Source organism: Thunnus thynnus, chromosome 17, assembly GCF_963924715.1.
Source record: "Thunnus thynnus chromosome 17, fThuThy2.1, whole genome shotgun sequence".
In the NCBI taxonomy this organism is placed as follows: Eukaryota; Metazoa; Chordata; class Actinopteri; order Scombriformes; family Scombridae; genus Thunnus; species Thunnus thynnus.
Window position 1 is genome coordinate 29,945,772 of NC_089533.1, and position 17,317 is coordinate 29,963,088.

General features: G+C 41.4%; 1 protein-coding gene across 1 annotated transcript in view; it reads left to right on the forward strand.

The window, feature by feature from the left end:
- Positions 1-13,907, forward strand: part of si:ch211-195b15.7 (synembryn-A) — a 29,331-nt gene extending 15,424 nt beyond the window's left edge. The window contains exons 9-14 of the mRNA XM_067570759.1: positions 77-171; positions 387-537; positions 2,126-2,221; positions 11,531-11,675; positions 12,116-12,398; positions 12,492-13,907. Of these exons, the coding sequence (XP_067426860.1) occupies positions 77-171; positions 387-537; positions 2,126-2,221; positions 11,531-11,675; positions 12,116-12,398; positions 12,492-12,651 (930 nt within the window). The 3' untranslated portion in view covers positions 12,652-13,907. The remainder of the gene's footprint in view (positions 1-76; positions 172-386; positions 538-2,125; positions 2,222-11,530; positions 11,676-12,115; positions 12,399-12,491) is intronic.
- Positions 13,908-17,317: the final 3,410 nt, after the last annotated feature.

The following is a 17,317-nucleotide window of genomic DNA, read 5'->3' on the forward strand; positions in this document are numbered from 1 at the left end:
GGAAATATTGGCAGAAAGGCTGAGTGGTGGAGCCATATCCAACTCCCTTAATACATCCATGGTTTGTCTCTTTTAGGAGGATGCTGCTCTGTACCGCCACTTAGCAGCTGTGCTGCGCCACTGCCTGCTGCTGTCATGTGATGGAGAGGGTGCATTGGAGGAACTCCAAGGGTCAGTTGTGCAGCTATAAACATCTACATTTATTTGACAAATTCATAAATCTAATTTTTGGATGATGTAATCTATGTTATTCTGAAGTAGGAGGTGACTAGTTAGTTAGTGTTAGTTAGGTGTAACTAAATGAGCCTACAAAATAGATGAGGGAGCCAAAGTTGACACCTTAACTACAGAACATGGTAACGTTTATGTATGACTTCTTTCCATAGACATACAGTGAACATCCTGTCAGCACTGCCGCTGACATGTCTGGATGTCCTGCTATCTGTTTGTGTGAACAAGGCATCTCACAAGTGGGAGGGAGTCAACATGGACTGTGTCCACACATTGCTGCTGTTCATGGACAGACGTCTGAACAGGGCAAGTGTGTGTTGTGACTACTTGGCCTTATCATCTGGTTGATGTAATCTGTATTATACAGTAGGCCACATTGTATTATTGTATTGTTGTATTGTATCAACGTATGTGAAATGCCAGTAATATCCCACTTTTTGTCTGATGTATGAAATGTGTCTTGTGAAATGTGCACTTTGTGAACCTGTGCTGTTGTTGACAGATAGGAAAGCAAAATTATGATCAACACCATCACCAAAATAACTTTTACCACTCTTAATTAAAATAATCACACCATTTTTAAACCCCCAAACTAAGACTGACAGAGTAGGCATTTAAGCATTTTTAAAAAGCTTATTAAAGATATGGTAAATACAAGTTTGTAGTGATGTGAATAAAAGGTCCTGTCATTTGTCCCAGTATGATATGAAAAATACACATTTTCACATTTTTACACACATTTTCTTTCTTTGATAACAAATTTTTATGACATGAAAATTAAAATAGAATAGAATAGAATTTCCCACCGACCAACAAAACGGTATCTGCTATGCGTCTATGTGATTGTGTTTTGAAGACTACCAGAATTGAGGTTCCAAATCTTATTTTTTGTGACCCTAATACAGTGGAAAATCAGTTTCAACTACAGATTACCTGCCATAACTCATAAATTCAAAAAGAGCTGAAGACATGCATTTAGTTCACAAGAACAGAGATGATTTAACTTAACAATTTATATTTTGGCCAGACCCTGAGGCAGAGTGGCTGGCCTGCTATCATGGCATTGCCTTGGGAAACTCAGCTAAAGGAGAGCATAGACTGGCTCCGTGCAGCAAAACACAACAAAATTACATAAATAACTTCAATCCAATTTCCAGCAATTTAAGGATAGATAAAAGTGGAGACCATAATAACTTCTGCCTACCTCATGACCATTTGATTTAAATAAAACTGATCTTGAAAGCAGTACCTACAATCTAAATTAACTAATTAATTTTAGGATAGACTCAAATCATATAGTACTCTCTTTTCAAATTAGAATTTTCCTGGCCACACCAAATGTTATCTTAGAATAAATGTCAGTGGTGTGGAAAAAGGTGTAATACAAGCAGGCAGTTCAGTTCAATAACTGGCTTAATTAGATTAGCCTCCCAAATCAGAGTGCAGAGCAACATTTAACAGGTGAAGCATCGAGGCAAAAGATACAGCAAATAAGGTTACAACAATACCCTAGAACAAAGCTTGCATACTTTAAAATGTCAAAATACCTGGATAAAAGTATCGCCGAAATTGATGCATGCCACAGGTTGTTCATTCATGTAATTGCACACAATAATTATCTCAAATCAGCACTAAAAATATCCCCTAGAGCCATTTTAAGACACATAAGTACATATTGAATGTTGTTTATGCAACAACATCCAACAATTGTGGACCTGGAATTATATCAGGGGATTTGGATCATCATTGTCATTAGCGACAAAATCAAATTCTCCTGACAAAATAAGAAGGCAATGTCAAACCAAACACTGAAGTGGTAACACAAATTCTTTCTAAATATCAGTCTTAAGGAAGCACTGATGCTGAAACTGGGGTTTAATGTGATGTTTTACAGGCTCAGAAGCTAAAGGAGAAACTAATCCCTGTACTGAATTTGCTGACTGAGAGTTCTCGGGTACACAGAGAGACTCGTCACTATTTACGGCAGAAGGTAATGTATTTTTTCAAATTTTATTTGGCAAAAGTGCGCCAAATATTTTTATAGTCAGTGTTGCAACTCAGATCAACATCAGAAAGAATCCCCTTCTATCTGCAACAGTGTGCACTTCACAGTGATTTTTATGCTGCTTGACAAATAGGTGTGGTTATAACATTGATGCATCAGTGATTTTGTTTGGCCATCAGAAGCTCTGTCAAAATATGACTTTTATCCAGTTTTAAGCCAAATTTTTATGCTATACTTTTAGATCCTGGTTGTTTTATCTATATGTTTTAAAATACAGTGGAAACCGCTTATCGTGATCACGGTTACAATGATCAACCACCAATGTGGATCAAAAAGCTCGGGACAGAATCATTCCTATACAAATACTGTTGCTTATTGTAATCAAGTAGTACGCTTACAGTGTTCATTTGGGTCTTTTCATACATGAAAACATATGGGAAAAAAATTAAAACTACAGTAATTCTATTTTTTTTTACACCTTACTCCCATGATACACATATGATATGTACTTAGCAGCTGTGGCACCATTATCAGGCATTACAGCGCTTCCGCAGGTTTGTGCCTCACCTCACCATCTGGATGCAAATCCACCTGACCCAGAAAATCTTAGAGATGGAAAGAAGAATATCCATCCTGCACTAGATAAAAGATGAACAACGGACCCTTGACTCTTTGATCATCATAGGCCGCACTGTCCCCACCAAAACTGCCAGAGAACTGGACTGTCCCGTATCTGGATGTCCCTGCTGCCCAGGCTGCAGACCACTGGGAGTTAAGCCATAGACCCCGGTTAGCTCCACTCCTAGCCAGAAGGAGCCATGGACTGCTGGTCGTCTGACAGAGGCGTTGATTGTACCTGCTGTTGTGACTATATCTTACAATGGTTTGCATCAGTTGAATAACAAGAATCTTTGCTTTCCAAAGATGTGTCGCATGAGTACCCACTTAAAGACAGGAGTTGTGTACTTAATAGTCTAATGGTCCACACGCAGGCAGGAGACTCATTATTTGGCTCTTTTGGGCACCCCTATTGTTGAAAATCAACAGCAGGTCCAACCCAGGGATTGACTGGACAATCCCTGCGTCTTTGTCCCAGCTGATCACATCCAAAGCATTTCTGGCGCTCAGGCAGTGTCCAGGGTGGTCCACTGTGTTGGGCATTCCACGCTCTGCCTCCTCCTCCCCTCATGGGACCTTGGCCTCCTCTTCGTGCTTCTTCTCCACGCCCCTGTGGTTGCTGTTGTTGTCTGTAATAAAAGGTAGCATTTGTGTTGCTGGATTAGCAAGCTGTGGACTGTAAGTTTGCGGTTGACCACCATAATTAGGTGCTGTTATTTGTGGTGCAACTGCCTGCAAAGGCATCATTTGGTTGTATGTTGGTTCATCCACTTGTGGAAGTGTTGCTGCTGCAATTACAGGAGCTTGGATTTTGTTTTTGTTCTTTTTCTTGTCAGTCAATTCTCCTAATTGCAGGTGGCTAACTTCAGGGACACTTATTTGCTTTGTTCTTCTTGCTGCTTATTCTCTTTTCTGTACTGCTCTATATAGTGTACTATGTACTCTGAGAACAGCCCCCAATCCATTTTCATGAATCCCACCACAGAGTCCAGACGCTTTTGCACCTCCAGAGGCATGGCCTTCTTTACCATAATTTTGAAGAAATTTTTTGTTGTTGTATTAGCATCCTAGACACTTCCTGTTTCTTCTCTCCATTTGCGCTGGAAGCTGTGTAGGAACTTGGCTGGGCACTCATTGCTCTCCAGCTTTTCTCCTTCTAGTTTTGATGCATCCATCTTTTCTGGAAATTGTTTTCTGCGTTCCCTCCAAACATCGCTCTGCCAGTGTCCGAATGGCAAATGATCAGCTGCATTACCATCAGACACTACCTGTATTCCTGCTGCTCTGAAAATGTCCTCTGCAACATGCTTTCCCACCACATGCATTAACAGAGCTTTAATATCTCCAAGGGCTTGCTTGTACCCCACTGTGCTTTCTTCCAATGCTAAAATCCATTTATTAGTTCCTTCAGTGAATTCTGGCAACCTGTTTGCCAATCCTACCATGTCCATGAAAGTCCATGGCATATATTGTTCTATACCATGTCTTGCTATCAGGGGCATCTGTGGTGCTCTGGTCACACTATCATCTTTTTGGTGCTCATGCAGATTTTGCAGACTTTTTGTCTTGTCAACTCCTCCACTTCTTGATCTCCTTCCATTTCACATGGCTTCTTGTTCTCCCTTTATAAATGCCATGACCCTCCGGCATCATTTCTTTGCACCTCTGCAACTCTTGCAGTTGCTTGTGTGCTTCCTGCTTTTCTTTTTCCACTTTGTCAACTTCTTTTTGGAGTAATTCTTTCTTTTGTTTTGTTCTTAACATTATCCCTTTTGTTTCAGTCATTTTCTTTCTTGACTCCTCCAATTCCTCTTCAAACATTGAGTCCTGCAACGCTCTTTCAGCTTGCCTCGCGGACTCTTTTAGTCATGCCTCTGTTTCATCCAACATCCTTTGTGTTTCAGCCAGTTCCCTTCTATTTCTTTCTTTATTTTCTTGTCATCTTTTTCTGGCTTTTTTCTTGGTTTTTATCCTCATCATACCTGAAACCAATCTTTCATCACATTCTATGCTTGCTTCTGTGTCATCAATGTCATCAGTGTCATCACTGCTGCTTGTTTCACTGTTATCAAACGCCATAAGATCTTTGCTTTCCTTATTTCTCCCTTTTTCATTCATCCCCGTTGCTCCAAGTGTAGGTGTGTGTGCAGGGTCAAGTGCATGTGTTAATCCTTTGCCATGTGCTCCTTTTTCTTTTTCTCTCTCCACTTGCTCCCTCAAGTCACACTACCCTTTTCAGCTGTCAGTCTTCCCACTCTTCTGGCTTCCTCCAACAGTGTTGCATAGGGTGCTGAAATACATTGTGATGCTCCTGGTGCAATCTCAGCATTTGCATACATTGTTTGTGGTGTTTGTTGTCTAGAGACTGTTGGTTCATTCAGTGGTGATGCAGGCGATGCCTGGTGTTCACTTAATAAATGTTCCTCTCTGTTGGTCACTTGTATTCTTATCTGTCCTGTTAACTCCCCTCGGATATCTAACATTCCCTCTAAACTGTTTGCTGTCTCTCCCACTACATACTGACCTGCTTGAGCTCAGTTAAGAGTGTATATATTGCAGACACAATCTGAAGCCAGAATCTGAAGCCAGAAACAACAATTTAGCAGATTTGGTAAAAGGTTCTGCTTACTACTCTTAGTGGGCCTGTTGGTTCTGGTCAACAGATGCCCTATGCGAGCGTCATGAGCCTCTGACACCCTCCTGGCACGGCTCGCCAGATGTAGAGAATCCTCAGATGGGCCAATAACTCTCAGATTACTCACGACTCAACACAAAACTCAAAAAGAAAGAGAGACTCAAAAATACACTGGAGGCTGGTAAAGTTCAATGTGAATAGGTTTACTGTGCATATAAAAAGATACAGAGCAAACCGAGGCCTTTTTGTCCAGGGGCAAAAGAAAAAACCTAATGCAAAATCATAAAACTCCATATTATATACTTTTCACAACTCCTCCTTTTGTGGGGCTTAGTTTCTAGTCTCCACCTCATTTCTAATTAAATTCAGCCATCTGGTCATTATTTCTGAGATTCATAAATCACCTTGATGCTTTGGTGGTAATACAAGTGTGACTTATCTTAGCAATTACTGTCTCAACATCTTCCACCTTTTCTCACACTAAAAATGGACCTGACGGCCTTTGATCATTTCATACAGAAAACCAAATTGCCATATCACATATTAGCCTTATTGCTAACGCCCATGGGAACTGTCTCTTATTGGCATAAGGCTATCTTTGCACTCTCACTGGCATATCCGTTAGATCATAGAAAGACAATTTTCCACCACAGATGTCACCCAGAAAACAGTGTACATTGGGGAGCCCCTTGAGAACTTGGTCCATGACTTGCTGGAAGATAAAGGGCACTGACATTGTTCCAAAAGGCAGCCGGTTGTAACAGAACATTCCCTTGTGTGTTGTGATGGTGAGGTATTTGTGGGAGCTCTCCTGGACTGGCACCTGCAGGTAAGCATGTGATATATCAAGTTTGCTGGACCCCACTAGAAACACAAACAGGTCTTCTATCTGAGGGATGGGATAATGTTCAGTACAGAGGGCGGGGTTGATGGTTACTTTAAAATTCGTGCAAATATGTACACCCCCCTTTTTCTTTGTGATTAGCACAATGGGGGTGGCCCATTCACTGAACTGAACTGGGGAAATTACCCCTAGTTGTTGTAGGCACTCCAGCTCTGCCTCCACCTTGGGCCTGAGCGCATAGGGGACCACACAAGCCTCACAGGGCTTGTCCTGGCTTGAATGTCAGTGCTACCTCAAAGCCCTTCAGTGTTCCCATTTCATCTTTGAACACATCTGCATGCCTGTTAATCACTGTTTCCAAAGTGTCTCCCTGCATGTGATGTATGAATCTGACAATGTTTATTGCTCTCCAGTTCAGTCTCACTTTTCTCAGACTCACAACCACACAGGGGAGTGCATTGCCTTTCACCACATATGGGGGGTGGGGGCATGCTCTTTGTTTGTTTATCTGGACCCTAACCTTCATGACACCTACTGCAGAGATCGCTATATGTTTTCAGCAGGATGTGGGTGTGGCGCAGATGAATGTGTGTGAACCTTGCCTTCTACAGCTTCTCTGAAATAAGGGAGACTGCTGCACTAGTGTCTAGTTCCATCTCTTTTGTTTGCCCCTCGTCTTTTGGCCTAATCCAGATTACTAAAGAAACTAGATTGTCCTGCTATATGACATTTTCTCTCCGTGTCCCATCGTTAGCTACATCTACCATGTACAGGGCTAATTCAGCGTCTGAGTCATTTCAGTGTCACTTGGTTTAGCACTAGTGTCCAGCTCATTAACCTGTCTCCTTGAATTTTTCTTCCATTTCTTTCCTTTTTTTCTCCCTCACTGTATTTCCTGCTTTATTTCCCTGCTTCTCTTTGCATGTTGCGTGAAATGTGGCCTTTCTTACCACAGCGGTGGCAGATCTAATCTTTGTGGAAGCAGTCACTTTCACTATGATTTGTCCTACCACACCGGGTGCATTTCCTCCCCGGAGTTGATAAGAGGGAAATAGCATTCACCTTCAAGGAGCTGCTGGGACTCCTTGCCACCGTCTCCATAGAGATGGCAATTTCCGCCACTTTCTGGTAGGTGAGGGCAGCTTCTGTTAGTAGTCTCTTCTGGTTGGACTTGCTGTTCAAACCTGTCCCTCAGTGCATCCTGTAAGTAAGCCCCAAACTCACAGTGCTCTGACAGTTTTTTCAGGTCCGCCATATACTGTACTATTGTCTCCCCCTCTGCTTGATTATTTTTGTGGAAGCAATATCTTCCAGCAATCACAATGGGCTTTGGGAAGAAATGGGCTTGTAGTACTTCCACAGTCTAATCACAAGTTTTCTCTCCCGGTTTATCTGTGGCAATTAAGCTGCACAACAGACCGTAAGTTTTCGGCCTGATCACACTGAGAAAAACTAAGTGAGACAATAATTCAACATGCTGCATTGTACTGTTTAATCAGACCAGAGCAAGCGAGCGAATACAACCAAAATAACACTGTCACCCTCCAGCGGCACCCGGGGGAAGTGGCCTAGAACACCCAACCTAATACATCACACATATAGTTAACTTTTCATAGAGCCTTTTCACCTGTTATCATTATCTACTGATTTTGTAGGACTTTAAATATTGTAATTTTTAGCAGTTTTAGATGACTGATTTAGACCTAGTATTAGTGCCAAGAAATATTAGCACAATTTCTCCTCTTGTAGTTTTCTTAATTATAAAAATTCTGCAAAAAATAATATTGACGCCTATAGTGTCAGTTTTATTGATCATTGATGCCCCACTTACACCAACTGGCAGGCAGTATAAACTTCCACCAGATTTAGAAAAAGACATTAGTGCATTATTCAAACAAAAGTAGACACTATTTCTTCAAAGCTTTCAATTTTGAAGCCGAAACACGTTGAAGCTGTTCTGGCAGTACGTGGTGGCCCAACACCTTACTAAGACACCTTATGTTAGTTTTTCCTTTAATCTGTATGTTTGTATGTTTATGCATATGTTTCATTATTTTCCTCTTGCAAATTTCCTTAATGTTGCTTGTTTTGAATTTCCTCACCTTTGGAAAGAACTCTGTGCTTATTGCTTAAAACATGCTCTATAAATAAAATTATTATTGTTATTATTAGTAGAGATACAAAAGCTTGTCCAGTTCAAATTGAGCAATACCACCACTTTAGGACACCTAAAGGCTAGACTAGCAGGCTTCAGTATTTGTTTAGTATTGGTTATTTTCAGTATTGGCACATCCGCTCAGCAACTGACAACAAGGGCCAGTTGGGCATGCAGTTACAGGGTTACGCACACTCTCACAGAACTGAAGTTACATCCACGTAACTATGATTTCTATTTTGTACAGGCTTCACAATTAGTAAATACTGGATGTGAAGGCCATTAGGGATGTGATGCACTCCCAGCTGAGTCCAAATCTATGCATACAACCAACTCAAACCCTTTTGACTGGGAGAAAAGAAGTAAAGTGACCACACCACTGAGCACCACCTACCTGGAGTCCCACAGTCTAACCACATGCCTTCAAGTTTTAAGCCAGCTTAGATGCCCCAGAATGAAGGAAGTTGGCAGCAGAATAGACCATATGCCCTCTTCATGGTCCTGCCCAGCCAAGGAGAGGCTGAATTGTATCCATGCCCATATTCATTACCTTGTTGAATAAATGGTAAATGGGCTGCATTTATATAGTGACCATTCAAAGTGCTTTACACAACATGCAAACATTAACCCATTCACACACTGATGACAGAGGCTGCCATGCAAGATGCCAACCAGCTCATCAGGAGGATTTGCTAATATCTCATTCACACACACACTCACACACCAATGGCACAGTCTTCGGGAGCAATTTGGGGTTCAGCATCTTGCTCAAGGACACTTGTGGACTGGAGGAGCCAGGGATTGAATGACTGATTGATTGATCTTCCAATTAGTGGACAACCCACTCTACCTCCTGAGCCACAGCTGCCCCAGTGATGAGTTAGAGCAGGGCTGCCCTCAGTTACCATCCTGCGAATACTTGGACAACACACACGGATGGAGGCAAATAAACTCTACCCTAACAGTGAGCAGAAATAGCCTATCAGTCAGCAGAAGTGTGCTCTGACATCTGGGCACTGGCGACATGAGGACACTGCTTTGGATGCAACAAAGCCAGCAGTGTATATCAACCAAGTGTCATCTAACTGGAACAAACTGGAAAGGTTATCAAGTAGTGGTAATTTGTTGAGGGGGCAGTAGGATTGCAACTCCCTCACAGATGATCCTTGCATCTTCCTCATAGTAGAGGTATAACAGCTAGTTAGCCACCGCTGCCTCCCTCCCAAGCACTGGGCAATGTGGAGGGAGTGAGCAGGCTTAATATAGGTAACAAGAAATTACAACAGGACTATCTTGTAGAGAACATCTCAGCAACACCTGAGGGTCACTTAGGTTTTGCTGTGGGCTGTGCTTACTCAAGATGGCAAAGTGAAAAAAGAGAGCCAAGTGGTGGATGTACCACTGTTTTATAGGGCATGCATACTTCTACCTGATTAGGTGGTGAGTGAGTTCTGTCTTTGGGTGCTGAGGAGGAGCCTCAATATGGTAAACCAACAGAGAAGCCTAGTAGAGGGTGAAGCTTGTACAAAATAGTTCTCTTTCAGTTTTCTCTTTCAGGATTTCAGTTTGGAGTTTGTGGGCTAAGGTAAGTTCCTGTCAAACTGTGGAAGTACAAGTGAGCTTGTACAACAGTTCAGTTCAGTCAAAGAGGGGGACAGAATGTTCTGCTGTACATACTGTTTAATGCATGAAAAGCAGGAGGTGCAATCAGTATATATAAAAGCTAATGGAAATGAATGAAAAATTCTGGTATATTTCAACCTGGCACATTTACCATGCTAACTTTGCACTCACCACCTCCATTGTAGAGATTCCAGGGAAATGAGAAATCACGCAAGACAACATACAACATATGGGGCAAGCTACGCAAGCCTCCTACAGCTTTCCAAAAAAAAACAGGATGTTTACATATACTGTAATGCTTGTCTTTGACTCTGAGCTAAAGTAAAGTCTGAAATGGCCATTATGGCTAACTGCATTGGCATATACATCTGGGGCAACTTGTACAACAGTTTGCATTTGTGTGAGGCTGTGGACCACTGTCCTATTTTGCATGTGTTCGTGTTAGAGAAAATAAGATGGTTTGGAAAAGTTTCTGATCTGCAAGAATAAAATGACAAGATGCACACTGCAGATTTTATTGACTACTGCTGGACTATAAAGAGAGGCTCCAGTTATAATTGCTCTGTAAATTGACCCAAACTGTTTTGTAATGTATTATAATCATGAACTCATAATATCAATGAACTCTAAGATGTCACATTATTTGCATTTTTTTTTAAACTGGTGCTCCTTATCCAACACAACTGTGACTTTTTCTCTCAGCTACTACTGTAATTTCAGATCATAGTGGGTCAAGGAAAATGTATCACCAGATGCTAGTGTTTATTGCTGGTGGGTCATAAATATTGCAAAGCCCCACATAAAATGGCTTTTTCTCACCATGCGGAGAGCTGAGCCTTTGGTCCAGCTGGCCTCTGTCTTTTCTTCCAGTTGATTTTGGATAGGTGAGACACAGTCACCAGGATGAACATTTGATAAGCACTGCATTTGTTGCAATAACACAGCTAAGATAGCTCTCACATCTTGATTTCCCATGGCTACCATCAACAGATCCCATTCTGCAGCAAATGTGCTCCTCCTCAGTCAGCATAGGAGAGCAGTGACTGAAGGAATGCCACCAATTTCCTGAGGTAGAGGGTTTTCATGATGGTCTTGTTGCCTCTCTGCCTCTGCCTTCATCATTAGTTTTTCATTGTACTCCTTGTCTGTGTACTCCAGATCAAATAAATAGTAAGTGCAATGACTCGTTATCGTCCTCATAACAGTCAACAGTGAGTTTCCTTTGAAGAGTGTAACCACAGTAAAAGTCAGCCTCACACATGTAAACAAACCAGTATGAGCAGATGAATATGCAGGTGGTTAGGTCGGCTGGCAAGTTGTCTCGGATGTAGATCCCTATGCAGTCATAATGGCCTAATTACTAGTCCCTTAACACAGCACTGACTACTACCTTTCATCTGACCCCAACTTCTGGTCCAGATCTTACCTCCGCTGAGGGACGTTGCCATCCGACCCGAACAGGACACCACACTGAGAGGCCAGCTGGTCCGCCTGATGACCCATGTTGACACAGATGTGAAGCACTGTGCTGCTGAGCTGCTGTTCGTGCTCTGCAAAGAGAATGGTATTGTCACAGTTCATCGCAGACTGAAGCAAAAAGGTCTAAGTGATGGAGTGCTGCAGAGATGATAGATGACAGATTAAAGTGCTTAGTGTTGGAGGGGATTCATTGTAAACATGAATACATAAAGATGAACAAAGGAAGGCATGGAGACTGTGACAACTATGACTAGTACTGCAGTTTTAAAAGATATGTCTGACAGACTACTGCTTTGATTTTGTAATATGAAATCTAATAAAATAAACAAGTAGACTGCTACTATCACTGATCTATTGTCATATCATCGCCATGACAACAGATAGGTGAGTGCATATTTAAGGACTCTATGAGGGGCCCATGATCATACCAGCATTTATAACTGTGAAATGTCTGAGTAAAATCAATGCATTACAATGGAATCACTGTACCAAACAGAAAAGTTTGCATCTTGTGTTCCTTCACAGTTAGCCGCTTTGTCAAATATACGGGTTATGGCAACGCCGCTGGGCTGCTGGCAGCTCGGGGACTGCTGAATGGCAGAAGGAAACCAGACAACAGCCAATATGCCTGCCAGTACTCAAGTGACTCAGACTCAGACACAGAGGAATACCGGGAGGCCAAAGCTAGGATTAACCTGGTGACTGGCCGGGTGGAAGCAGAGCAGCCTGATCCAATGGAGGGCATGACAGAAGAAGAAAAGGAGGTGGAGGCCTTCCGCCTAATCAGCATGATAAACAGACTATCACAGTAAGTGTGTCAATATGGTATTGCCCATAATTAGTGAGAAATACTCTGGAGAATCAAATGAACTGCTACTCTTCCTCACTGTCTTGTACCTAGAGACCAGATCATTCAGCCAATGGGTGTGACAGCAGAGGGGAGACTGGCTCCACTCTGGAGCCAAATGAGGGGATGCACACTGGAGGAGGAGGAAGAGGAAGATGAGGAGGAGGATATGGATCTGATGCCAGAGGGGAGGAAAGACAAACAGATGGAATAGAATGATGTAAACAGGGAGCAGTACAATAACTGTTCCCTGTTTGTCATATGGTGAAAAGTAGTCTTCTTTTACTACTTTATTGTAGTGCGTTTAATTTTCCCTGCTATATTCACACAGCAACAGTGAGACACAGTTACATTGTTTTAAATGGACAGTATTATTATTGTTATCATGAATGCTCATCCTGTACTGTCTGTCACACCAAAGTTCAAATAAGTTTGAGCTTTGAATACACTTTGCATTGACCTTTGGGAAATCAGCCAACGACTGCAGCTTACTGTAAAAGAGTAAAAAAACAATTATTTTAATTAATTTAACTTGTCAAGAGTAATGTCAAAGAGAGAGGTATGTGAAGGAGTGTGAGTGGGAAGGTGGGAGAGGCTGAGCCAGTCAAGACAAAATATTTAAACACTATTTTGTCAGTGAGCGGAATTTATGTTATTTATGGCATTTTTGTAACAAAACCCCTTAGCACCTTTGCAAAGGAATTTTTATTTGTAGAATGTGTTAAAGTGAGACTACTTTGGCTAAGCAGCGGCAACAGTGGCCTCAGCCACCACAAGTGATAATTACAGGAAACCACATATCACAAATGCAATTATTATTAGTGGTCATTATGACAAAAATACACTCAGTTATGCTACACTAAGATGTGGTTCGTGTAACATAGTGTTACCTATGTCTCCACGAGATAAATCCAATTCTATCATTAGCAGTCAGCCTCCGAACATTTGCGTTAAGATATTGAATCATAGGAACAATCTATGATGAGAGAAAAATGTAGTTCCCACACAAAACTGACACAAAACAAAGTAACAAATGCATCGCAGATGTTAGAGAAAACTGCATCTCTGAGTCTGCTGTTGCAACTTTCCATTGTGCTATTACCTATGAAGTGACTCAGTACTGCCACCCACTGCTATAGAATGTGTCTTTACTTTTCCCTCTTTCCCCCTGCTCTTACACCTGGCTGCTTGGGAACACATATATGACTTCTTTCAGCCAGTATACCTTGAAAGTGCTTGTATCCAAACACTATAGAAAAATAGGCTGTAATGGGCAAAAACAGAAGTTACGGTAGGTGAGGAAAATTATTTTTATTGCTGTTGTTTTCTTTGTGTGAGAAAGAATGTACATTTTGCATATTTAAAAGTTACATTGTTAAGTTTTAATGTATCAATGAATTTGGAGTCAGAAAAATATGTGTAGATTCTTCTTTCACATGCAAACACAAATAAAAATCAAACTCAAATTCAGCATTGCAACTTCTTAAATCCTATTTTACATGCCATAAATTGTGACATGCACACGCAGAATTGCAACATATTGCCATAATTTAGGCAGTAAATGTGGGACAAAAGAGCTGCTTACACTGGTTCACACTAGGGTATATCAAATAATCAATCCCTCACTAATAGACAACTGTTGAGACCATAATCAAAAACTTATTGGCATAACTTGGCCTGCCCTTTCAGTCCACAACCGTCTCTCATACTAGTGCCAAATATTCAGTCAGATATAGCAGAAAGGGCAGAAAAGATGGCCAGTTCACTAAACATTGTTCTAGGCAAACGGGAGATTTACATGGTGTGGTCTACACATAATACATAGCTACATGACATATAGTTAGTGGGTGTTCTTTAGCGCCATATAATGAACACAGGAAGAGATATTTAACTCCTCCATGAAACATTCGATAAGTGTCCAGGCCTGAAGACATTTACATGCCTGCAATAAAAGACCTTCAACTGTGGCGCACCCTGACATACATACAGGTGTGAGGGCCCATTCATCGCTGCTTGCAGCTTTAATTATTATTTTTCTTGTAAACAAATCTCATTTTTGAGGGGTTAAAGGTGCTCAAAAACTCAAGAAACTTTGCACATGCATCAGAAGTGGTAAAAATGATGTGATATGTTTTATTGGTCTTGGGCATGACTGTGGCAAAATGGCTTGATAGCGCCCTTGCAAAATTTCAAAGTTGATTAGGTTTCATCGATGTGTACAAAATTTGGCAGGCACATGTATCATGTGCAGATGTACAAAAAAGCCTCTTGGAGCCATACCCTAAGCCCAACAGGAAGTCAATCAATCAATCTTTATTTATATAGCGCCATATCACAACAGAAGTCATCTCAAGGCACTTTTCACATAGAGCAGGTCAAGACCGTACTCTTTAATTTACAGAGACCCAACAATTCCCCCATGAGCAAGCACTTGGCAACAGCGGTAAGGAAAAACTCCCCTTTAACGGGTAGAAACCTCAAGCAGACCCCGGCTCTTGGTGGGCGGCCATCTGCTTTGACCGGTTGGGTTGAGAGAGAGAAAGAGAGAGGGAAAGGGGGAGGGGGGACAGAAGAAAAACAATAACAACAACAACAACAACAACAAGCACAAGCAGCAACAGCCAGGGAAGGATGCCATCAGGACCGTGAAGGACCGCGAAGGTTCGGCCCGGGAGTCAGGTTTTCCTGTGAGATGAGAAAGCACAAAAAACTCCGGGGAAGAAGCAAAGTTAGTGACATGCATTGATGTTACATGAATGCATACAGATGGAGAGGGAGAGGAGGAGAGAGGAGCTCAGTGCATCATGGGAAGTCCCCCAGCAGTCTAGGCCTATAGCAGCATAACTAAGGGCTGATCCAAGGCGAGCCTGGTCGGCCCTAACTATAAGCTTTATCAAAAAGGAAAGTTTTAAGCCTACTCTTAAACATAGAGAGGGTGTCTGCACCCCGGACTGAATCCGGTAGATGGTTCCATAGAAGAGGAGCCTGATAGCTGAAGGCTCTGCCTCCCATTCTACTTTTAAAGACTGTAGGGACCACCAGTAAGCCTGCATACTGGGAGCGCAGTGTTCTAGTGGGATAATACGGTATTATGAGCTCTTCAAGATATGATGGTGCCTGACCATTAAGGGCTTTGTAAGTTAGGAGAAGGATTTTAAATTCTATTCTAGATTTTACAGGAAGCCAATGCAGTGAAGCTAAAATGGGAGAAATGTGGTCTCTTTTTCTAGTTTTAGTCAATACACGTGCAGCTGCATTCTGGACCAGCTGGAGAGTCTTTAGAGACTTGTTAGGGCAGCCTGATAATAAGGAATTGCAATAATCCAGCCTAGAAGTAACAAATGCGTGAACTAGTTTTTCTGCATCTTTTAGGGACAGGATGTGCCTGATTTTTGTGATATTACGTAAGTGAAAAAAGGCAGTCCTTGAGATTTGATTTATGTGGGAGTTAAAGGATATATCCTGATCAAAGATAACTCCCAGATTCCTTACGGTGGTGCTGGAGGCCAGGGTAATGCCATCCAGAGTAGCTTTATCATTAGATAATGTGTTTCTAAGGTGTTTAGGGCCAAGCACAATAACTTCAGTTTTATCTGAATTTAGTAGTAGAAAATTGCAGGTCATCCAGGTCTTTATGTCGTTAAGGCATGTTTGGAGTTTGCTTAACTGATTGGGTTCATCTGGCTTCACTGATAAATATAATTGGGTGTCATCTGCGTAACAATGAAAATTTATGGAGTGTTTCCTAATAATATTACCTAAAGGAAGCATATATAAGGTGAATAGAATTGGTCCAAGTACAGAACCTTGTGGAACTCCATGTCTAACTTTTGCCTTCACGGAGGATTCATCATTCACATGTACAAACTGAAATCAGTCTGATAAATTGGACTTAAACCAGCTTAATGCAGTTCCTTTAATGCCAATTAAATGTTCCAGTCTCTGCAAAAGGATTTGATGGTCAATTGTGTCGAATGCAGTCAACCATTTTGAATTTACTGTGCAATTTTTGTGCAGTTTTTGCCATTTGGAGATGTTGCACTTAAACAAACTCATAGAGCCATAGAGCCTAGAACCAGAACAACTTCAAATTTGGTCAGTGTCATCTAAAGACCTTTACAATGAAAGTTATTAAAGTTGTGACTTTTCATGGAATGCCTTTGCCACAGCAATGTGCAAATTTTTATGTTTCACCATGAAAGAGGACGTTGATGTAACTCGAATGTACATCATCCAAATATCTCTTGCTTGATAAGAGTCACATCTTGAACAAATTTACATGTCAATAATGAGTCACTGGCATAGCACCATCTACTGACAACAGGAAGTTACAAGTGCTGTACTTTTACGACCTCTGCCTAGCGGGTTGACCAGATCCACATCAATTTTTGGTCAGAGAAGCCTTAAGACCATCATGATGTTATATTGTGAAACTTATGAGTTTTAGTTGAATGCCATTGCCCTGGCAACACAGCAAATTTCAATGTTTTGACATGAAAAAAGAAACTATTACAACTCGACTCCACATCATCAGAGATTTCCCAAATTTCACATGTTCACTAACAATCTTGGTTGGGTGTTGCAAGGGGACTCAATAGCGCCCCCTAAAAATTTCAGCAGAGGAGCCCTCAAGGTAGACCTAGACATACCAAATTTGGTAGGCAGATGTTAATCTCCAAACTTAAAAAAGGCCTCTTGGAGCCATACCATTAGCCCAACAGGAAGTCAGCCATTTTGAATTCACTGTGCAATTTTTGCACAGGTTTTGCCATTTGCAGGCCCTGTAAATGAATAAACTCCTCCTAGAGAATTAACCAGAGTAACTTCAAATTAAACTTCAAATTAAAGACCTTTGCAATGCAAAATTATCAAAATCTTGG